Below are 24,222 nucleotides of genomic sequence, written 5' to 3' on the forward strand. Positions count from 1 at the left end.
TAGCTTCATTCTAATCCTTTTAAATATTGTGTGCTCCAGTTGGTCTGGACTACCTAACCATTCTTGAAAATCATTGCAGCCAAAACTGAATATCACCATTATAGAACGGATTTCTGGGATACAAGATTTGTTTAGTGCCACATTGTCAGCTGCTAGATTATTCCAGTAGTCACTATACTCATTGCTGGTTTGCAGTACTAAATAGATGGTTGTTTTCAGTTGATGTTGGAGGGGAAACACATTTTTTTTCAGGCTTTCTTATTGTCTATAAAATATGTTTTTCCTTCATACTCTATATTCTTTATCTCTGGATGAAAAGTGATTTTTAATGGGTGTTAGACTTTTCCTGATGCATAAAATTTTGAGCTGACAAAGTTAACATTCTGCTTTTAATTCATTATCTAATACTATTATATAAAAACTTCAAAAGGATTAGAATTATTGTCCAACTTGGCATGCATTAATTAATTATAAACACTTGCTAGTTTTGAAAGGGCATAATATTCTTCCTAAAGTTATCTAATGCACTATATTAACCTATTTCTGTGTTCATTTTGCTTTTGTAAATTTTAAGTTACTTTTGTTCATAAAATTAACAGCTTTCACAGACATTAATTATTGCAGCATTCATTCTTGTATCTAGATCTAGAGTGCTGATCTGTATTTGAAACTGAGTATTCATATATTAATCCAAATGGACCCACCTTTATACAATTGATGTTACATTGATTTGATTGATGGTAGTTTACACAACCACGTGATCTTTGATCATGCACGGTTTCTGATGTTCAAGTAAGCGTTCTGCAATTTTAAGTCTAATAGCTGATTTTGGTTGAATATTGAGGCTAATGCCTAACTTTGGCACATCTCTAAATGCTACTAAACGTTACAGAACCAAGACAATTATACTTTTATTCAGGTCTTCCTTAATCCTACCGCATCATACTTACTGCCTACAGATAAAGATTTGCTCCTTTTCTATACTTCTTTCCTAGACAGATTACTTATAGTTCCATTCTTTCATCTTTGGCCTTCTTTCTGTTTCTTCTCATTTTAATTCAGCAACATTTACGGAGTGCTTAAACTCTGAGTGCTTTGTATGGTATGTTTTTGAACCATGTGAAATCTTTAAAACTACCTTTAAATCCCAACTCAAATGTCATTGCCTGAGGATTTTTCTCGGCCTCTTGAGTAGGGCCTTCTTACGTCTGTATTGTCATATCATTTTCTACTTCCTTAGTTCATAGCACTCATTGCATTGTAACACAAGGAATGGTTTGAGTCTATCTCCTTTGCCAAACTGTGAGCTCCTTGAATCTAAAAAGCACATCTTGTTCATTTCTGTGTCCCTAGAGAACTTTAGACAGTGCCTCAAGTAAGCAGGCACTTAGTATAAGGTAGTTAACATCATATGTGCATTTTAATTTATAGGAATTTTACACTGCATGCCTAACAAAAAGAAATGATTGAAATAATCTGCAGTTTTACCTGCCATTCTTCTCAGTAAGTGGGTAGCTAGGTTTGGACATGAAGTAGAGTGTGACTCTGTTGTTCCTTCAGTCAGTTTCTGTTCCCACATGCCTCTCAAAGTGAACATCTCACCAGGATTGAGTGTGGTATGGTGGTTTCTAACATAGTGATTTCCTAAGGAGTTATCAAGGGCAATTTTGACTAGATTGACTTTCTCCATATGTACACTAACTTTAGAACCTAACTCATTATAAAAGATAGGAATGCCACTATACAGTTTAAATGAACATTCTGTCCTTACTCTGAGTTCCTGTAGTAGTTTGTTTTTATGACTCAAATGATATTTTTGCTGCTTAGTTCTTAGCTGTTTGTTCATGTCTAATCTCACCCGTTGGAAAGCAAGGATCCTCTTTGTATTTGACATGCTGGTTTTCACATGATATTCATTTTTAGAATAAATAGACATTTTAATGTGCTTTCATTGTGCTAAGGTCTAAGGAATAACCCAGAAACCATATCCTTTAACTCAACCATCCAGTGGTCATCCCTTTACTTGATACCTTTTGCTAAATTTTCCCTCCCAATTATCACGTCTCTTTTTCCACAGCTCTTCCGACGTGTTGCAGCAGCTCTGCCTGGAATGGAAAGCACACAGGACAGAAGCAGAGAAGACAGTATCCTTTTTGTTTCATCAGGAAATTTTATTGTTACTACAAGTCTTTAGAGCCCCACTTGGTTGGCTTAGGAATATTATGCCATTGCCTTTTACAGCCAAGAATTGATGGTTTAGGAGCAAAAAGTTTTTCTATAACAAATGAGATCTGGGTATCCAGTTGCATTCTTTGCAGCCTGCTGCTCACTACGATTAATCAGTGAGAGGGTTTGTGTTTGTTTGCTTGCCTGATTTTTAATGAGCAGGAAACTCTTAACATCCCACCCTCCTGCTTCTTAATTTTGACATCCCTTGGCTCGGGGCTTTTTCCCCACAATATATATCATATTTCCTTCCCCTGCTTTTTCTATCAGTTGAACTGTCTACTTGGCATAGGCAGGAGATAACTAAGTTTGGAGCTTTATCATGGCCTCTGCTTTCAGAAATGGGACAGAATGAAGCACATGTAATATTAGTTATTTAAAAGAACTTTGATATTTTCCTTGTTTGTCTCATATTTACCTTCTAGTGTTTTTCCATATGCAGACAGTTTTATTAAGCCATAGAATTCATAGCACTTTGTATTCAGCTCTTCCCACTTCTGAATGTTTTATGTTTTCTAAGCCTTTACTTTAGCAGCATAATGTGTTCTATAGAGTTGAAGCCCCATTATTTATTAAATTCTCTCCCTGTTGTGGAACTCTCTTATAGGCTATTTTCAGATTTTTATTATAGATAATTTTTTAAGGAACATCATCTTTATGTGATTTCTTACTCCTGTAGAATAATTTCCTTAGGATAGATTTCCATGAGTAGGAATTAACCTTATTCTGAACCTTGCTGCATATAGGAGATATAAGCAAGTTTATTCCATATGAGCACCTTATATGGTGAGCCAGCTATATAGAAAATAGTGGCTGAGTAGTCTCTGAAGCCAAATAGGAATGGAAGGGGGTCTTAGCAGAATTGTCGATGTTCAGCAGAATTGGAATTGTACTTTCCCATTTATAGTTCCTTAGCTTTTGTTTCAGTGATTGACATAAAACTGGAAAAGCCTCAGGAGCAACCAGTCAGCGAAGGAGGCTGTTCCTGCTAATCCCCTATGGCACCTTCAACTTTCCTCCAGAAGCTCACTGCTTTGGCCCCCTTACTCTTTCATTGACTGCAGTGTGAATATTGGCTTGACCCTTTTCCCTTCAGTAATAACGTATTGCAATTCAGCATTGCTGCCTGTCTCTTGGAGATGATCTATTAGCTTCACAAGCACAAAAAAGTCAGTGTCTTCATTATTTATATTTTACAAAAAGCCAAACAATTCAAGCATATTCCAGTGATAACTTTAAAAATTAGATACATTTTCTTAACATTTTTTTTTCCTTTTTAATGTTATGAGAATGTACTTCAAAGTGATGGAAATCTCAACAGTATGTGGCTTGGTTAAGGAGCAGTTGTTCACAGCAGCACTTACCTACCTACTTGATCTCTCCCTGCTTTACTTGCTTGTTCTTTACCCCGTTTCCTATTCCAAACCTCCCTCCGTCAAAACAAACAAGAGGGGGTAAAGCAGTAGTCAGACCAAGCCCATTGGAATTATCCTTCAGTTTTAGCAATACCAATTGCTCTCAAGATATCCAAAATTTTTCTTAAGCACTGACATAAATTACTTAGACCTTAATTGAGGTCAAAACTCAACTATCATGGTAGGCAGTGCTGGAATAAGGAAAAGGTTCTGGTGCGTCTTCAGAATAAGTCCTAATGAACATACTGAGTACTTACAAGTAAATGAACATAAAATATATTTCTGACCAAAACAAATGATTCTTTCACATGTTAGACTCCGGGAGAGAAAAGTAAAAGTGCTTCAGAACAGGTTTTAAATATTTAATTCTTCTAAGAGCTGTTTCTCCCAAGATTTTAAATTTGTCAAAATCGAGTTCTTCTGTTTGTTTAAAAAACAAAACTAAACTTTTTTAGGCAATAGATTTCTCTTGAGTTTTCTTTTTCTTTCTTCCTTTCTTTCTTTCCTTCTTTCTTCCTTCCTTTCTTTCTTCCTTCCTTCCTTCCTTTCTTTCTTTCTTTTCTTTGAAATGCTATGCAGGCAAGGCACTGTAGAAATCAAATTCCTTTAAGAAGAACCAGTGGAAGAATTTAAATTTGGCACTTTGATCGAAACTACTGTAACCAGTAGAAACAATGATATCTAAAGCTTACCAACTAAAGAATCCTCAACAGAATAGCAAATACTTTGCCCAGGACAATTGAGGTCAAATTGAAAATGGAAACAGTTTTCTTATAAGCCCTAGAGGCAGATCTGAAAAAGCATACATAGAAGAGGGAAAGGAGAGAATGAAAATAAAACTTAATATGCAGATTTATGCCTTATTTTTCAGCATTTTTTTATGTTGGTTCTCTCAATCTGGTTTTGCTTTTTATTAGATCTGTATAGTTTGCTTAATTAACTAGTGATTTAATTTTATATTTAAGCTACAATTAATCTTTTTTCTTTGGTGATATTTATTTCTTTGCCATTTTTAAAACTACTTTCAATTTTTAGATGTTTTATTCAGTCATTTAGAGCTTCATAACAATGGCAATATGTATTTCCCTTAAAACACTGCAAACAAATATACTAGGAGTGCACCATTTTAATCTTTACTAGTTATTGTGAGATTGCTGTGTAAGTTAATAAATACATTTGTAAATACATTGTTTGCAAGAAGAAAATTTCTGAGTTACAGCTCAGGAAAAGCCTGCTGAATTTATGTTGTAAGCATTACTTAACACAGTATAAGGATGAAAAGACAACTGAAATATCTTCATAGTTCCTCATCCCCTCATTGCAACAAAACCCTTAACTGGGAGAACCTTATTCCTTCCCCTCTCTTTCCTCTTCCTCCTCCACTTCCCACTTACTGTCACCTTATAATATTCAGAGAGCACTTGGATTATGGGTCTGAATAGAGAAATGCTTTCAAATAATCATTAGCCCACATACCCCAGTAACTTGTACTCAAAGACGGGATGGAGTTGTAAAGTGCTTTTATAATACAATATTATTGTTAAAGGCAAGGGTTGACTCTTTTGTTTTATTTTGACATGGCATGTCCTGAAATAAATATCAATTCAATATGGCGATGGGTCATATTCTTTATTTGGAAGAAGTTGTGATTTCTGACATGGGGGTGATTGTGTTCCTACACTGTAGCATTTGATTCTTTTTAATGTATCTTTAAGGCAGTAACCAGTTAGTGCTGCTTTTAATATTGGTCTTTTTATTTAGCTGGGGGTTCTTCAACCGAAGCAGTGAAGTGTGTTCATAGTGCACTTTTTTTTTTAATAAACACAGTTTTGCTGCCCAAAAAATGTATAAATAAACACAAAAGAAAACACTTATTGACTTGGTTTCCCGTTCCTGCCAAAGTGATGAATTACTATGTGCTACTTCCTCCCTAGGACTATAAAGGGAATGTGGAATCCAGAAAAATAGCAAAACAACAACAAAACTGCAAAACCCCTGGGGAGTCACAAGACTCTTTTCAACTGTTGAGGGTGAGGGAAAGTGGCTGTAACTTGAAAGATAGGGCCACTGGTGGAGGCAATAATAGGATGTGTTAAGAAAAGCAGTTTAAGTTCTGCTTATGCTTCCTCACTCCTAACTCCACCTTTGCCTTTGGACAGGGGTGGCAAACTGCCCTCGCACCAAATCCAGCCTCCTACCTGTTCTTAAATTAAGTTTTGTTAGACCTCAGCCATACTTTCTCACTGCAAAGATGGAGTTTAAACAGTATAAACAGTATAAACAGTATAAAAAGTATAAAACATATATACATATATACATACATATATACATACAGTATAAACAGTATAGAAAGTATAAACAGGCCTTAGGGTAAACCACAGCTGTCCGCCGTACTATAGAAATGGAGGCCACAGCCCAGACTACAGGCTCAGGTATCCACAGCGGTAACGTCAGGGCAGTATAAAATCCCTGAGAGGGAATTTCCTGGTGGCTTAGTGATTAGGATTCCGTGCTTTCACTGCCGTTGCCCCAAGTTCAATCCCTGGTTGGGGAACTGAGATTCTGCAAGCCACGCAGCGCAGAAAAAATATAAAAAGTCCCTGAGAAGTGAGGAGTTGATGAAACTAGGTGGGGAATAACCTGCCTGCCTTAGACTTTTCACTCACTCTTTACCCTTTCAAAACATCAGTTAGTGGACTGTGATCTAGGGAGACTGCCTCCTGCAAGAGCTGCTTCTTCCTAAACTGGGTTTAAAGGTAAGGCCCTGAAATAAAGTTTGGTTTGGTGAGATGATACTGAATGGGAACAATACATGTGGTCTTGTGGTACCTAGAACTCTGTCCCAAGGTTTGTCCTTTCCCTATCTTAAAACTTCACATTCTGGTCTTTGACCCTTGCCCAGTATACCATCCCAGAGTTATAACCCATACCCCAGGAGAATTTGGACTCATAAGTCAGAGTAGTTGGATACCTGAAAACTGCCTCAAAAGAAAAAGTGAATACCATTTGAAGCAGAACTACTTGAAAAGACAACCAGTAATTTAAAGATGGCATGATAAATATTAAAGAGGTAAGATACTACCAGTATGGAACAAGAATCATAAAATAATCAAATATAACTATTAAGTGAAAAATACAATAGTTGAAATAAAAAACAGGTAAGTAGTAGGCTGAATTCTATTCATTGAATTAGAGCGTTCAATTAAACTCTTTTCATTAGAAAGCAAAGAAATAGAAAAATAAAGATTAGGAGAATAGTGTATATAGCAACATTCAGAAATTCCAGGGAGATGAAAATCAGGAAAATTAAAGTACTGAAAACAAAGAATTTTGAAGATAGTATTTGTGACAGGCATCTGTGTATCTTCTGAATGCAGTTTCTGAAATGGTATCTGCCTCCTGGTACTCAAATGTTTGCATTATACTTTCCCCTTCAATATAGGCTGCACCTGGTGACTTGCATCTAAGGAATAGGACAGCAAAAGTTACATTACTTTGAAGGTTAGATTATGAAAGACTGTGGCTTTTGTCTTGTTCACACAGTCTGACTCCTCATTTGCTTTTATGCAGCAGTCTGCCACATTTGAGCTGCCTGTAGAGAGGCCCAGCAGCAAGGAGCTGAGGGCAGCCTCCAGCCAATGAGGAACTGAGGTTCTTCTTAATAAGACAGCCTGCAAAGAACTGAATAAAAAACAAGCCACAGACAAAAGATTTGTAGATTGCATGCTTGATAAAGGACAAGTATTCAGAATATATGAAGAACTCTCATAACTTGATAGAAAAGACATGGAAAATGCTTGACATCATTAGTCATTATAGAAATGCAAATTAAAACCACAATGAAATACTACTACATATGTATCAGAAAGGCTAAAATTTAAAAGATTGGCCATACCAAGTGTAGGTGAAGATGAGGAGCAACTTGGAATTCTCATACACAGCTACATGAGATTTTGGAAAAACAGTTTGGAAGTTTCTTTAAAAGTTAAATATACATTTATATATAGTAGCCATTCCACACCTAAGTACCCACAAGAAATGAAAGCATGTGTCTATACAAAGACTTGCACACAAATGTTCATAGCAGTTTTACTTGTATTAGCCAAGAACTTGAAATAACCCAAATGTCCATCAGAAGGTGACTATGTAAACAAATCATGGTACATGCTTACTGTGGAATAGTATGCCATAAGTCAGACTGAACTGTTGATACCAACAACATAGCTGAATCTCAGAAAATTATCCTTCGTGAAAAAAGTTGGACAAAAAAGAGTAAAGTATATATTTTGTTTTCATTTATATAAAATTCTAAGAAAGGCAAACTAAACAATAACCCTCCTTTTCTCCCTTTCTCCAGTCCCTGGTAACCTCTATTCTGCTATCCGTCTCTATGAATTTGCCTATTCTAGGTACCACATATAACTGGAGTCATACAATATTTGTCCTTTTGTGTCTGACTTCCTTCAGCATGATGTTTTCAGTGTTCATCCATGTTGTAACATGTATCAGATTTGATTCCTTTTTGTGGCTAAATAATATTCCATTGTATGTATATACAGTATTTTGTTCATCTGTTGATGGACACTTGTGTTGTTTCTATCTTTTGGCTATTTTAAATAATGCTATTATGAACATTAGTGTACCAGCATCTGAGTCCCTGTTTTCACTTATTAGTATTTAACCTAGGAGTAGAATTGCTGGATCATGTGATACTTTTTGAAGAAATGCTAAACTGCTTTCCACAGCATCTGCACCATTTTACATTCTCACAAGCAATGCATGAGGGTTCTAACTTCTCAACATCCTCATGAATACTTTTTATGTTCTGATTTTTTTAATAATAGCCATCCTAATGGGCGTGTAGTGGTATCTATCTCATTGTGGTTTTGATTTACATTTCCCTAATGACTAATGATGTTTAACATCTTGTTTACTTGGCATTTGTATATATTCTTTGGAGGATGTCTATTTTGTTAAGTTCCTTGCAGGCTGTTTTACTGAGAAACTTTGGAGATATGTCTGTTCAGTCCTTTAACCATTTTTAAATTGGATTGTTTATTTTTTGTTGTTGAGTTATAGGAGTTCTTCATATAGTCTAGTTATTAATTCTTTGATAGATACGTGGATTTACAAATATTTCCTCCATTCTGTGGGTTTTCTTTTCACTCTCTAAGAGTGTCCTTTGATGCACAAAAGTTTTAAATTTTAATCAAGTCCAATTATCTTTTTCCTTTTTTGCTTATGCTTTTGGTGTCATATTGGAGAAATCATTGCCAAATCCGATGTCATGAACATTTTTTCCTATGTTTTATTCTAACAGTTTTATAGTTTTAGCTCTTAAGCTTAGGTCTTTGATCCATTTTGAGTTACTTTTGTAAATGGCATAAGGTAGGGGTCCAACTTCTTTTGCATATGGATATTGTTTTCCTAGCAACATTTGTTGAAAACTGTCCTTTCCTCATTGAATGGTCTTAACACTCTTGTTGAAAATCAACTGACCATATATGTGAGGATTTATTTCTGGATTATCTGTTCTGTTCCATCTGTCTATGTGTCTGTCCTTATGCCATTACCACACTGTTTTCATTACTGTAGCTTTGTGGTAAGTTTTGAAGTCTGGAAGTGTGAGTCTTGCTGCTTTGTTCTGATCACTTTTGGTAGTTTGTCATCTTAATATTAAGTCTTCCAATCCATAAACACAGGATGTCTTTCTGTATTAGTCTATTCAGGCTGCTATAACAAAATAACACAGACTGGGCAACTTACAAAGAACAGAAAATTTATTGCACAGTTCTGAAAACTTGGAAGTCCAAGATCAAGGCACCAGCACAGTCACCTGGTGAGGGCCTCTTCCCAGTTTGTTGCAAGCACCTTCTTGCTGTGTCCTCACAGGGTGGAAGGGCTGAGGGATCTCTCCGGAGACCCTTTTATAAAGGCACTAATCCCTTTCATGAAGGCTTCACCCTCATGATTTAAGCACCTCCCAAAGCCTACCTACTAACACCATCATCTTTTGGAGGATTCAATATGTAAATTTTGGGGGGACACAAACATTCAGACCATGCATTCTGCCCCTGCCCACTCAAAATTCATGTCTTTCTCACATGAAAAATACATTCATTCCATCCCAGTAACCCCAAAAGTCTTAAACCTGTTCCAGTGTCAACTCAAAAGTCTAAGTCCAAAGTCTCATCTAAATTAGATATGGGTGTTGACCTAAAACAAATAGACTCCAGGTTATTCCTGCAGCAAATGTGGGTTTATTCAGAATCAGTGGAGAATTGCAGTTTGGGGTCTGCAACCATGGCAAGTCCCTGCAAGGCAAGGGAAGGAGAATGCTTTTTATAGAGGGGAAAAGGAAGTTGGTAGGACTATGAACAAAGCCCATGACTTTTCATTGGCTGAGTCCTTGCCAGGAAGGAAGACTAGTCTGTCTGCTTGTTGGGCTCTGCTGTCATTGCATGGTTTGAGAGCTCCCTCTTCTGGTCTCCTGACTATTTAATTGAAGCTTCCGTTTATTAATTTTTTTTAAGTCTTTATTGAATTTGTTACAACATTGCTTCTGTTTTATGTGGGGTTTTTTTGGCTGCGAGGTATGTGGGATCTTAGCTCCCTGACCAGGGATGGAACCTGCACCTCCCGCATTAGAAGGCGAAGTCTTAACCACTGGACCACCAGGGAAGTCCCTATTAACTTTTTACATGTGTGAGATTCAGGGTAGATTCAGCTTATGGCAATTGGTTTCCAGCTGTGAATCCATGAAGTCAAACAAGTTATGTGCTTCCAAAATACAATGGTGGGACAGGCATAGGATAGATGTTCCTATTCCAAAAAGGAGAAATAGAAAAGAAAAAAGGGATAAGAGGTCCCACGCAAGTCTAAAACCTTAAGGCATGCTGGGGCAGGGACCTGCACTTTGGACTAACGGGTGGCCCCACCCTAGCTCTCATGGGTTGGAGTCCTGTGCCTGTGGCTCTAGAGGTGGAATGTCATGCCAGTGGCTCTACCAGTTTGGGGGTTTGAGGGTAGTCCCATCCCCACAACTCTGCTGGGCATTGCTCTAACAGGAGCTTTCTACTGTACCCAAAAGCGGCCCTCTGTGTTGCACATTAGAGGCTCCAGAACAGTCCATCCTTTGGCATCTGGGTGGAAGTAGCCACATCTGGTGCAGTGGACACTGCCAAGATTTACTACCTGTGCCCTCTGGAAGGACCATCGCCATGGCCTGCACTACACCTGGGGTAGCTGAGGTGCTAGGTGCCAGAATTTGGGGAGGGGGGAGCAGAGCCTGGGATGTGAGAGGGTGCCAGGCAGCAGAAGCCCCTCCTTTGAAATTGTTCTGCCCCACATGCCCTTTCAGTTTGGGACTGTGATAGGAGTGCCTTCGGGGTCATTCTTCTATTGTCTTGGACAATAGGTCCTGTCTTCTTTTAGATGACCAACCAATCTCCCCATTGTCTTGAATAGCTCCCAGCTTCTGTTGGAGTGGTAGATCCATACCAATCTTCTTATCAGATCCTGCCACACACTTTGTATTCTCTCTCAAATGAGTTTTCTTATTTCTTTCAATATGGATAGTCTGAGAATTTTTCGAGTTTTAAATTTCTGCTTTCTCTTTCATTAAGAATTCTACCTTTAAATGATTTCTGTCTCCTCACATGTTAAAAAAGAAACAACAGACCCAAAATGGAGTCACTTGTGCTAAACCCCATGTCAACAAACCAAGACTTAATACCTAACCTAATTGCAGTTTCAGCCTCTCCCTGGAATGTGACCTTTAACCACTTGACCTTGAATTACCTGGTAAGCACTAGTGAGATAACCCACCCAATAGATCCCATCTGTCCCCATAGGAAGGTCACCTTGCCTAAAAAATTGTTCTTTGCTAGAAACTTCCTTTTCCCATCCCCTGCTGCCTGTAAAAGCCTTCAATTTTATACAGCTTCTCAGAGTTCCTTTCTATCTGCTAGACGGGATGCTACCCAATTCATGAATCATTGAATAAAACCAATTAGATCTTCAAATTTACTCAGCTGAATTTTGTTTTTCAACAGATGTGGTGGCAGCAGTTGGACCGAGGAAGGACGCTTCTGATGGCTTTAGGGACAAAAAGAAACACAGGCATACCCACAAACCCTTTTGAGGTCTCTTTCTCGCCATTTCTGAAGATTGTGGGTAAGTTCCCCTCAGTTCTGAGCTCTGCTCTCTGTCCATCGAGCCCCCAATCTAATTGGCTTTCCACTGTTCCCCATTTTGAGTGGAAAACCCCAGGATTTGGTTGTATTCCCAGATTCCACATCAGGGACTATTGGTGGTTACTGGCCAGAGTCACACTGGGTCTGACTTAAAAACCAGACTGGGTCCAGGCTTAAACTGGACTGGGTCCATTGTGTTTTGTGTAGGTAAAGGCTATTGCTAATGGAAATCTTGGAAGCAGCCACAAAATTGGTGGGCATGCATTGAGCATTTAAAAGGTAATAGAGTGGGCTTCCCTGGTGGCGCAGTGGTTAAGAATCCGCCTGCCAGTGCAAGGGACACAGGTTCGAGCCCTGGTCCGGGAAGATCCCACATGCCGCAGAGCAACTAAGCCTGTGCTCCACAACTACTGAGCCTGCACTCTAGAGCCCGTGAGCCACAACTACTGAAGCCCGCGTGCCACAACTACTGAAGCCCACGTGCCTAGAGCCCATGCTCTGCAACAAGAGATGCCACCGCAATGAGAAGCCCGCGCACCGCAACGAAGAGTAGCCCCCGCTCGCCACAACTAGAGAAAGCCCGCGTGCAGGGAAGACCCAACACAGCCAAAAATAATAAATAAGATAAATTAAAAAAAAAAAAAAAAAAAAAAGGTAATAGAGCACTTGCCACCAACCCAAAGACTCCTTTGTTAGGATAAGCTGGTTATGGAACAGGTTAGATTGACACTAGGCCACCTGCCAACCTCAAGAAAATTTCCATGCAACAAGGTACACTGTAAAACATCACACAATTCCCAATTCAGCTGCACATCCCTTTCAAGTAGTAGTTTGAGGGACTTCCCGGGTGGTGCAGTGGTTAAGACTCCATGCTCCCAATGCAGGGGGCCCGGGTTCAATCCCTGGTCAGGGAACTAGATCCCACATGCGTGCCACAACTAAGAGTTCACATGCCACAACTAAGGAGCATATGAGCCACAACTAAGACCCGGCACGACCAAATTTAAAAAAAAAAAAGGTATTAGTTTGGGTCCAAGAGACCCAAAATCTTAGCTAATTAATTATTTAATAAAAATGGGATCCTTAAATTCCAAAGTGTTGAGCACACCACCTTCCAGCACAACTGCTTAGTTTATGTCTAAGAACTATGGTCCCACAAGCCATAGATATCTACAAAAAAGGCAAAAATCTTATTAAAAACAGCCTAGAATTACAAAGTCCATTATTACAAATGTTCCAATTCAATAAGATCATTTAAGGGACTTCCCTGGAGGTCCAGTGGTTAGAACTCCACACTGCTTCCACTGCAGAGGGCACAGGTTTGATCCCTGGTCGGAGAACTAAGATTCTGCATGATGCACGGCGCAGCCTTAAAAAAAAAAAACAAGACTGTAAACAAAATCTGCCAAGCTAGTAGCCTTGCTGAAGGCCCCATATCTACCCTCGAAGGAGGGCCCCCAAATGGGCCCTCCCTGAGTTGACAAGACTCTGAGGGATTTTTCTGATAAACTTCTACATTAATCTCTTAAACAGCGAAAAATTTAAAATTAAATTAATGAAGAATCTTGCCAAATTCTGATAGATACCAGAGCCTACAGAGCGGCTCCTGGGAAAACTGGCAGAAGCCAGCAAAGAGTGAGAATTCTTACCAGATCAGCTCTCCCAAATCTCTGTCTGTGGTGCCCAGTTGAGAGAGGAGAATTAAATTTTACACTGTCCATTGCTTTCCAAATCCAGACCCATTTGTTATTAATTCTTTCTCTTCCAGGGATAGGTTTGTTTTTGTTTTTGTTTTTTTTGGCCGTGCCACACAGCTTGCAAGATCTTAGTTCCCCAGCCAGGGATTGAACCCGGGTCCATGGCAGTGAAAGCACCGTGTCCTAACCACTGAACTGCCAGGGAAGTCCCTCCCAGGGATAGTTATTGCCTTCTTGCTTATCTTGTCTTGAGTCTTAAGAACTTGGCCTGGCTTTCTGCCTGCCTCGGACATATAGGTTGTCAGTTCCTTCTTTTGGCTACTTTTTGGGAGTGACTCTGGATCTTGGGAAGGTAGTATCCTTTGTACCCTTTTTGATTCTGCTTACATCCAAGGAGGGGTTGTTCAGTACTACCAGAAATATTTACTGTTTGTCCCGGCTGGAAGCTAACAATATATTTAAGAGAATTTTTTAGGCCTTCTCCCTTAAGCTAAAATAAAACTATGTAAACAGAGGGAAAGAAAAGCCTTAAATTTTAAAGCCTTGTGGAAGGATTTACTAAAACATTCCAAAGACACACAGCTCTAATCCAGAATATAGAAATCTTTTGATTTACATTTAAGCTGGAAATCTTCCTGATATAAAAAAGCAAACAGAATTCCCTGGCAGTCCAGTGGTTAGGACTGGGCACTTTCACTGTCGAGGGCCCAAGTTTGATCCCTGGTCAGGGAACTAAGATCCCACAAGCCGTGCAGCATGGCCAATAAAAAAATAAAAAAGCAAATTGAACTTAATGTGGTTGTATGGGTGGACTAACTTAGGATGTCATTTAAGTTGCAATGCAATTCCTTAATAAACTAAAAGCAACTGTCCTTATCTTACAGATCTTTACAAAACCAGAAATTTGGCTCCAGAAACAATTCAGTGTCCACATATCCTTTTTAACAATTAACCTTGCCTATTCATCTCAAAAGACTTGTAGGTATGGTAAAATTTCTGGCCTTAGGGAACAAAAGTCCTTCTTGGAGGAACTTGCATTTTTTCCCCCATGCCTTTTATATGTAAATGTTCTACCTGGTCCTCTCAGGGAACTCTTGTTTTTTATCTAGACCTTCTCCTTGAAATGCAAGCTTCAGGGAGTTATTTCTTAACAGAAGGGCGGGGGGAAAGGGGGAGGGGGGTAGATGTCTTCTCCAGAAATATTAGTAGAAAAAGCTTTAGTCATCTGAGCAGGTAAACTTAACTTATTCCATAAGCTAGTGAGTTTTGCATTACCATAACCTGTCTCATGGCTAAAAGTTTTAAATGAAAGCTATAAGGTCTCTGTTTGTGTCTATCTGTATTTTTATGTCCCCCCCCATATCTATATCTATATCTGTGTGTGTGTGTGTGTGTGTGTGTGTGTGTGTATGTGTGTGTGTGTGTTTGATGTATTTTCTACCTCTGGGTGGTATTGCCAAAATTAGTTTGTAAAACTGTTATTTGATTGGCTTAAAGAAAATTAAGCACTTATGAATTAAGTATTCCTAAAAATCTCAGAAATATAATAGAGACTTAAATGTTTTTTCAGGTTCACATGATCTAAGATTAATCTTAAGTAAATGAAAGCTGGTTTAAGTTTGTTGGTTTAATTAAAACAGGCATGTCTTCAGAGTTATCAGCATTAAATATAATGTTTTTATTCTACCTAGATGTACTGAAAGTTAAGTGAGCTCATGTTATCTCTGTTATAAAATTTGTCAACAACAAGAAAATAGCTTGGGATGATGGCTGATTTTGTCTAACGTCTCGTGAAGTTTTTATGGGTAATCTAAACATAGTTGTTCAGCAATAAGAATCTGTTCTCCTTGTAATAGGACACAGTTGGAAACATTAGCTATATTACCAAGGCTTTGACTTGAATGTCACATTTGAGAGAGATGTGCATAGACTCAAATATGACCAGACAGCTTTAAGAAACTGTTAACTTGGGAATTCCCTGGTGGTCCACTGCAGGGGGCATGGGTTCAATCCCTGGTTGAGGTACTAAGATCCCACAAGCTGTGTGGCATGGTGAAAAAAGAGAAAAAAAAGGGAACTGTTGACTTTATAAAGCCAATAAAACCCCTTGGGAAAATTGGCCTGGTATTCTGCTCACAGGGTTCCCAGCAGCCTTAAGAGGTGAATAAGGAAGGTCATTTCTTGGCAGGCCCAGGAACCTCAGGATCTTTGGAAGGACGTTGAGAAGAGAAGAATTCACCCAAACTATAGGTATTGCAGGTAAAATCTGATGGTGAGTTCTTGGCTTGGCTTACTGGCCTCAGAGGCTGTAAGAGTGCAATCTGAGATTCCTTGTGAAAAGTTTCAGCAAAGCAGGCTTAAAAAGAGCTTATATGGTCAATTAATATTCTTGTTGCATTTATGTAAATAATCAAGACAAGTTTATTGCAAACAAATTAGTTTTACTATGATTATATTTGGTAAAAAATGGGGATAATTGTAGAGAGAAAAACTATATTTGCAACTTTGTAGATACTCGATTCTAGTCCTGTTAATTGTCTTTAAGGTTTTATTATATACCTGTAAACTGGCCTGGATCTGGAATTCTTCTAGTTTCCTCAAATGTCTGGCTATGATTCTCCAAACTACTGTTTCTAATTTTCCCCCACCCTTCTGATTAGGAATCACTAAGAACAGACTGCCCTTAAATTTCCTTGGAAGGGACTATACTAGGTCTTCCTCACTATCCAGATAGCAGTTAAACTTCAGGGACTTGAACCTTGGGTACATATCTCACAGCTAAAGAAGGCACCACCTGACATCTGGTCCTGTGCAGATGCTGGAGACCTCCAAGTCAAATTGACAAGGAAGAGAAGTAGCTGACATCGATGTAGACTGCTTCCACCTCAGATCGACTTCCTACTTTAACATGAACTCTTTCTTCTTTTCTCTTTCCTTTACTCTGGCATTGTCCTGGAAAGATAACACCATAACCCATATCTCCCAGGCCATTACTAAGGGGAGTAACCTTTCCAACTGCCGAATTTATCATCAAAAAATCCAGTCTGTCCATTAACAGTGCCACCTTAGCAGAAATGGTTTGTGCCCTGACAGGGTTTATCCTTATCAGTGATAGTTATCATTCTCCTTAGGCCTATGAATGCCTAGATGGCTGGAGCATAACCAGAAAGTGCCTCTTACATTATCTAACTATGCTCTTAACTGTTCACAAACTGAGATACCACATTGGTCAGCTCCCCTGAATTTATTGTTTGTTTGTTTTAATATAAATTTATTTATTTATTTATTTTTGGCTGTGTTGGGTCTTCATTGCTGCACGCAGGCTTTCTCTAGTTGCGGCGAGCGGGGGCTACTCTTCATTGAGGTGTGCAGGCTTCTCATTGTGGTGGCTTCTCTTGTTGTGGAGCACAGGCTCTAGGCACGCAGGCTTCAGTAGTTGTGACACGTGGGCTCAGTAGTTATGGCTCACGGGCTCTAGAGTATAGGCTCAGTAGTTGTGGCAAATGGGCTTAGTTGCTCCGCGGCATGTGGGATCTTCCCGGACCAGGGCTTGAACCTGTGTCCCCTGCCTTGCCAGGCAGATTCTTAACCACTGCACCACCAGGGAAGTCCCAGCTCCCCTGAATTTATATCTTCAAGTTAGAAAGGACCTACCAGGAAGCATTCATGATTCAGGATTGATGCCAAAATACTGGCTCCCTGTATACCAATGCCAAAATGAGATACGGAGACAGAGTTTTGGAGGAGAAAGGGTGGCTTTATACTTTGCCAGGCAAAAAGGGAACACAGCAGTCTAGCGCCTCAAGAAATGTGCCCCCCTCCCTGGGGAATAGGGAGAGGTCTTATAGTTGGGTCTTATGGTCAGGGGTATTCGGTAAGGATCAAGGCAGTAACAGTCTTGCATTCTTCTTTCTTCTGCAGTTTCAAAAGGGTGGGGTTGCTGACAAGATTAGGGTGTGTGCAGGGTCTCAGGTGGTCAGGGTCTCCTAATCTTGATGAGCTTCTCTGGTCCCTTTATTCTTGCCTCAGGTGGTTTCGTGACTGCTCCTCCCATGATTAGCAACTGTTCCAAATCTGCCCTTTGGAACTCAGAGAAGGTCATGGAAGCCAGAGTCTTGCCTACAAGAAATGGGAGACAAAAAGGCCTCCCTGCCCGGGAGCCCCACAGGGCCCCCCGCTCGGTTTCAGGATTTGCTTCCTTTGGCAGAGCTCTAATTCCTAATTAAGAGTAAATGCAGGACTTCCCTGGTGGCGCAGTGGTTAAGAATCCACCTGCCAATGCAGGGGACACGGGTTCGAGCCCTGGTCTGGGAAGATTCCACATGCCGCGGAGCAACTACGCCCGTGTGCCACAACTACTGAGCCTGCACTCTAGAGCCTGTGAGCCACAACTACTGGAGCCCGTGCCTAGAGCCCGTGCTCCACAACAAGAGAAGCCACCGCAGTGAGAAGCCGGCGCTCCACAACGAAGAATAGCCCCCGCTGGCTGCAACTAGAAAAAGCCCGTGTGTAGCAACGGAGACCCAATGCAGCCATAAATAAATAAATAATAAATTTATTTTAAAAAAAAAAAAAAGAGTAAATGCAGATAAGGTTATGATAAGGAACCTCTCCTTAACAATGAACATATTGCAGAATCTGCTGCTAAAACAATAGCTGTCCAACAAAAATCAAACTCTGGCTGAAGTTGTCCTTGATAATAGGATAGCCTTTGATTATCTTTTAGCTGAACAAGGAGGTGTTTGTGCTATGGTTAGCACTACTTGCTGCACCTGGATTAACAATTCTGGGGAGGTTGAAACTCAGCTACATAAGATTACTGAACAAGCCTCTTGGCTTCAGAAAGTGATTTCTTCAAGTGATCTTTCTTTGACTTTTAAATTTTGATTTGTTTGGGTCTTGGGGACCATGGCTCCAAAGTGCACTCCAAACATTGGGAATTACCCTGAATATAATAATTATAGTAGTCCTCCTGGTGTGCTGTATTCTCTCAAAAGCTTTAAATGCATGTTTGCAGCCACCTACAACCAAGCAAATGATCTCCCTAAGACTGGAATGCCAGAAAAAGAATGAAGAAAATGACTGGCTAAAAACTGAGCCTGGTGACTTCCCTAGTGGTCCAGTGATTAAGACTCTGTGCTTCCACTGCAGGGGGCACGGGTTTGATCCCTGGTTGGGGAACTAAGATCCTGCATGCTGTGCAGCGTGGCCAAAAAAAAAAAAAAAGACCTGTGAGTATACACAAAGACTCAATAAAAGCTACAAGACTACAGAACGGTAGCTAGTAATGATGCTAATACCTTAAATTTTGATCATATCTCTCAGGCTAAAAGTCTGATCAAAAGGGATGGATTGTTAAAAAAGAAACAACAGACCCAAAATGGAGTCACTTGTGCTAAGCCCTGTGTCAGCAAACCAAGACTTAATACCTAACCTAATTGGAGTTTCAGCCTCTCCCTGGAATATGACCTTTAACCAGTCAATCTGGAATTACCTGGCCAGCACTAGTAAGGTAATCCACCCAATAGACCCCATCTGTCCCCCATAGAAAAGTCACCTTGCCTGAAACAATCCATTCTTTGCTAGAAATTTCTTTTCCTGCCCTCTTCTGTCTGTAAAAAAGCCTTCCATTTTGTATAGCTCAGAGGTCCTTTCTATCTGCTAGGTGAGATGCTGGCTGCCCAATTTATGAGTTGTTGAATAAAGCCAATTCATTTTTTGGTTTTTTGTGTGATTTTTTTTGGCCATGCCACGTGGCTTGCCAGATCTTACTTCTCTGACCAGGGATTAAACCTGGGCCCTAGCAGTGAAAGTGCCCAGTCCTAACCACTGGACCACCAAGGAATTCCCAAGCCAATTAGATTTTCAAATTTACTCAGTTGAATTTTGTTTCTTAATACACATTTTACCATAAGCATTCAAGAGAAGCCAGGCTGCTCCTTCAACATTTTGCTTTAGAAATTTCTTCAGCCAGACAACAATTTCATCACTTACAAGTTGTACCTTTTACAAAAAACTAGGACACGAACATGGTTCAGCCAAGCTCTTTGCCACTTCATAATAAGGATTGCCTTTTCTCCTGTTTCCAGTAACACATTGCTTATTTCCAACTGAGACCTCATTAGAATGGTCTTTCCCATCCATATTTCTACCAACATTCTGGTCAGAACCACTTAAGTATTCTCTAAAAAGACTGAGGCTCTCTTTACAGCTCTCCTCTTCTCCTTCTGAGCCCTCATGAGAATTGCCCTTAACAGTCCATTCATGACAATATAGGCTTTTTCTAGCATGTACCTCCAAATTCTTCCAACCTCTGCCCATACCCAATTCCAAAGCTGCTTCCATATTTCTAGGTATTTGTTATGACAGCAATCCCATGTCTCGGTATTAATTTCTCTTAGTCTGTTTAGGCTGCTATAAAAAGATATCACAGACTGGGTAGCTTATAAACAGCAGAAATTTATTGCTCACAGTTCTGGAGACTGGAAGTCTGACAAGATCAGGGTGCCAGCATAGTTGGTTGGATGAAGGGCCCTCTTTTGGGTCACAGACTTCTTGTAGTATCTTCACATGGCAGAAGGGGCTAGAGATCTCTCTGGAGTGTCTTTTATCAAGGCACTAATACCATTCATAAGAGTTCTGCCCTCATGATTTAAGTACCTCCCAAAGCCCCATCTATTAATACCATCACCTTTAGGGGATTAGGATTTCTTTATTTTTTTAACTATTAAACAATTTTTAGAGTTTACTTTTTTAATTGAAGTATAGTTGATTTTCAATGTTGTGTTAGTTTCTCATGGGATTTTATTTTTTAATTTATTTTTTAAATGATTATTTCTTTTATTTATTTATTTATTTATTTATTTATTTCATTGCACTGGGTCTTAGTTGAAGTAGGCGGGCTCCTTAGTTGCGGCATGTGGGCTCCTTAGTTGTGGCATGCAAACTCTTAGTTGTGGCATGCATGTGGGATCTAGTTCCCTGACCAGGGATTGAACCTGGGCCCCCTGCATTGGGAGCGTGGAGTCTTAACCACTGCACTACCAGGGAAGTCGCTCGTGGGATTTTAATGTATGAAATTTGGGGAATACAAACATTCAGACCATAGAACTTTGCATTTATTTATATCTTAATTTTTTTCAGCAATGATTGATTGATTGATTGGCCATGCCACATAGCATATGGGATCTTAGTTCCCTAACTAGGGATTGAACCCACACCCCCTGCACTGGAAGCACAGAGTCTTAACCACTGGACCACCAGGGAAGTCCCCTCAGCAATGTTTTAGGTCTCAGCATACAAGTGTTTCACCTCCTTGGTTAGGTTTATTCCTAAATATTTTATTCTTCTTTATATTATTGTAAGTGGAATTTTTTCCCCTTAATTTCCTTTTCATATTGTTTAGTGCTAGTGTATAAAATGCAACTGATTTTTGTGTTGACTTTGTATCCTGAAACTTTGCTAAATTTGTTTATTAACATTTTTTTGTGTGTGTGGAATATATAGGGTTTTCTACATTTAAGATCATGTCACCTGTGAATAGAGATGATTTTACTTCTTCCTTTCCAATTTGGATGGCTTTTATTCCTTTTTCTTGTCTAATTGCTCTGGCTAAAACTTCCAGTAGAAGTGACAAAACTGGGCATGCTGTCTCATTTCTGATCTTAGGGGAAAGCTTTTTAGTCTTTCACCATTGAGTATAATATTTGCTCTTGGTCATCCAATTTGTTGGCATACAACTGTTCATAGTATTCTCTTATAATCCTTTTTATTTCTGTATAATCGGTAGTGATGTCTTCACTTTTATTTCCAATTATAGTAATTTTAGTCTTCTCTTTTTTTTTAGTCTTTTTTTTTTTCCCTTAGCTAAAGTTTGTCAATTTTATTGATCTTTTCAAAGAACTAACTTTTGGTTTCATTGAATTTCTCTGTTTTGTTTTCTTTTCTCTATTTCACTTATCTCTGCTTTAATCTTTGTTATTTCCTTCCTTCTACCAGCTTTGTGTTTAGTTTGTTCTTTTTCTAATTCCTTAAGGTGTCCAGGTAGGTTACTGAGATCTTTCTTCTTTTTTAATGTATGCATTTATAGGTATAAATCTCTCTCACAGAACTGCTATCATCTTCCAGATGTACTGACTCTTTATGTTTATAAAATGCCCCTTTATTTCTTTTTTTATAAATTTATTTTATTTATTTATTTTTGGCTGCATTGGGTCTTTGTTGGTGTGTGCGGGCTTTCTCTAGTTGCAGCGAGCTGGGGCTACTCTTTGTTGTGGTGTGCAAGCTTCTCATTGCAGTGGCTTCTCTTGTTGTGGAGCACAGGCTCTAGGTGCACAGGCTTCAGCAGTTGTGGCTCACAGGCTCTAGAGCACAGGCTCAGTAGTTGTGATGCACGGGCTTAGTTGCTCTGTGGCATGTGGGATCTTCCCAGACCAGGGCTCGAACCCATGTCCCCTGCATTGGCAGGTGGATTCTTAACCACTGCGCCACCAGGGAAGCCCGTCCATTGTATATATGTACCACATCTTCTTTATCCATTCTTGTATCAATGGACATTTAGGTTGCTTCCATGTCTTGGCTATTGTAAACAGCACTGCAATGAACATTGGGGTCCATGTATTCTTTGGGACCATGTTTTTCTCTGGGTATATGCCCAAGAGTGGGATTGCAGGATCATGTGGTAGCTCTAGTTTTAGTTTCTTAAGGAACGTCCATACTGTTTTCCATAGTGGCTGCACCAATTTACATTCCCACCAACAGTGTAGGAGGGTTCCCTTCTTTCCACACCCTCTCCAGCATTTATTGTTTGTGGATCTTTTTTATTTTTTTAAGCCTCACAGCATGTGGGATCCTAGTTCAAACCCATGCCACCTGCATTAGAAGCACAGAGTCTTAACCACTGGACCACCAGGGAAGTACCTGTTTGTGGATTTCTTGATGATAGCCATTCTGACTGGTGTGAGGTAATATCTCACTGTAGTTTTTTTTTGGCTCCATTGGGTCTTTCTTGCTCTAGTTGCAGTGAATGGGGGCTACTCTTCGTTGCAGCGCGGGCTTCTCATTGCGGTGGCTTCTCTTTTTGAGGAGCATGGGCTCTGGACACGTGGGCTTCAGTAGTTGTGGCACGCAGGCCCAGTAGTTGTGGCTCACGATCTCTAGAGCACAGGCTCAGTAGTTGTGGCACATGGGCTTAGTTGCTCCGTGGCATGTGGGATCTTCCTGGACCGGGACTCGAACCTGTGTCCCCTGCATTGGCAGGCGGATTCTTAACCACTGTGCCAGGGAAGTCCCTGATGCTTACTCTTTACATGGCATATCTTTTTCTTTCTTTTCTTTTTTTTTTTTTTTTTCCGGCCATGCCACACAACTTGCAGGGTCTTAATTCCCCGACCAGGGATCAAACCCAGGCCCTGGCAGTGAAAGTGCTGAGTTCTAACCACTGGACTGGGAATTCCCTGGCATATTTTTTTCTGTTCTTCTACTTTCAACCTACTTGCACATTTCAAAGTGTATCTTTTGTATAAAGTTATATAGTTGGGTCTTGCTTGTTTGTTTATTCTGACAGTCTCTGTCTCTTAATTTATGCTTTCTGTCTACTTACCATTAATGTAATAATTAGTATGTTTGGATATAGGTCTGCCATTTTGGTGTTTGTTTTCTTTGCTTCATCTGTTTTTAAATTCCTTTATTGGCTTATTTATTTACTTTTTTAGAAATATTTATTTATTTGGCCGTGCCGGGTCTTAGTTGTGGCATGTGGGATCTTTTTACTTGCAGCATGCAGACTCTTAGTTGCAGCATGCGGACTCTTTAGTTGCTGCATGAGGACTCTTATTTGTGGCATGAGAAGTCTTAATTGCGGCATGCCTGCAGGATCTAGTTCCCCGACCAGGGATCGAACCCAGGCCCCCTGCATTGGGAGCTTGGAGTCTTACACACTGGACCGCCAGGAAAGTCCCTCCTTTACTGGCTTTTTTAGCTTAACCTCTTTATATTTTCATTGGTTGCTCTAGGAATTCTAATGTGCATCTTTGACTTATCAGCATATACTTAATATTGTACACTTCACATAAGGAAAAGGAAACTTGTCATAGTGTAACTCTATTTTCCCACTTACCCCCACTCCCCTTGTCCTCTCAGCAATTTTTTTGATTCACTCATGATTCTGCATATACTTACGGATAATTAATTCTCACTGAATAGTATTCTATCTTGTGAATGGAATATATCAATGGATCCACCTATTCTAGAGTTTGAGTTTTTGCTTTTATTACACTTTTGTACCTATTATTTTTGGGGTGCACATATGTACCCATTTTTGTTGAGGGTACCTAGGAGTAGAATTGATGGGTTAAGAGGTATGCATATGTGTGACTTAACTGATCAGTTTCCAAAGCAGTTGTACCAATTTACACTTAAACGAGATTTCCAGTTGTTTCACATCAGTACTTAATGTTATCTATTTTATCTTTAGCCATTTAGTTGGGTATGTAGTGATATCACATTTTAATTCAAAACTTTTAAAAACCACTGTGCTGACCAGACAAAACAATATGTGGGCCAGATGTGGTCCATAGGCCACCTCCAGATTTAACTGTGTTGTCTGTGAGAATTAATGTTTGTCTTAATATGTGTGTGAATAATTTAATAATTGTCTAGTGAACAGCTGGAAGATAAAAAGTTCATGCT

General features: G+C 39.6%; 1 protein-coding gene across 2 annotated transcripts in view; it reads left to right on the forward strand.

Moving 5' to 3' along the window:
* The window catches only part of RAB6A (RAB6A, member RAS oncogene family), a 78,021-nt gene extending 72,768 nt beyond the window's left edge, over positions 1 to 5,253 (forward strand). For both annotated transcript variants that reach the window (XM_068554833.1, XM_068554832.1), the window contains exons 7-8: positions 2,078 to 2,144; positions 3,154 to 5,253. In XM_068554833.1, coding sequence (XP_068410934.1) covers positions 2,078 to 2,144; positions 3,154 to 3,218 — 132 coding nt within the window. In that variant the 3' untranslated portion in view covers positions 3,219 to 5,253. The remainder of the gene's footprint in view (positions 1 to 2,077; positions 2,145 to 3,153) is intronic.
* The last annotated feature ends 18,969 nt before the right edge of the window (positions 5,254 to 24,222 follow it).

This window comes from Eschrichtius robustus, chromosome 11 (genome assembly GCF_028021215.1).
Source record: "Eschrichtius robustus isolate mEscRob2 chromosome 11, mEscRob2.pri, whole genome shotgun sequence".
Taxonomy (NCBI): Eukaryota; Metazoa; Chordata; class Mammalia; order Artiodactyla; family Eschrichtiidae; genus Eschrichtius; species Eschrichtius robustus.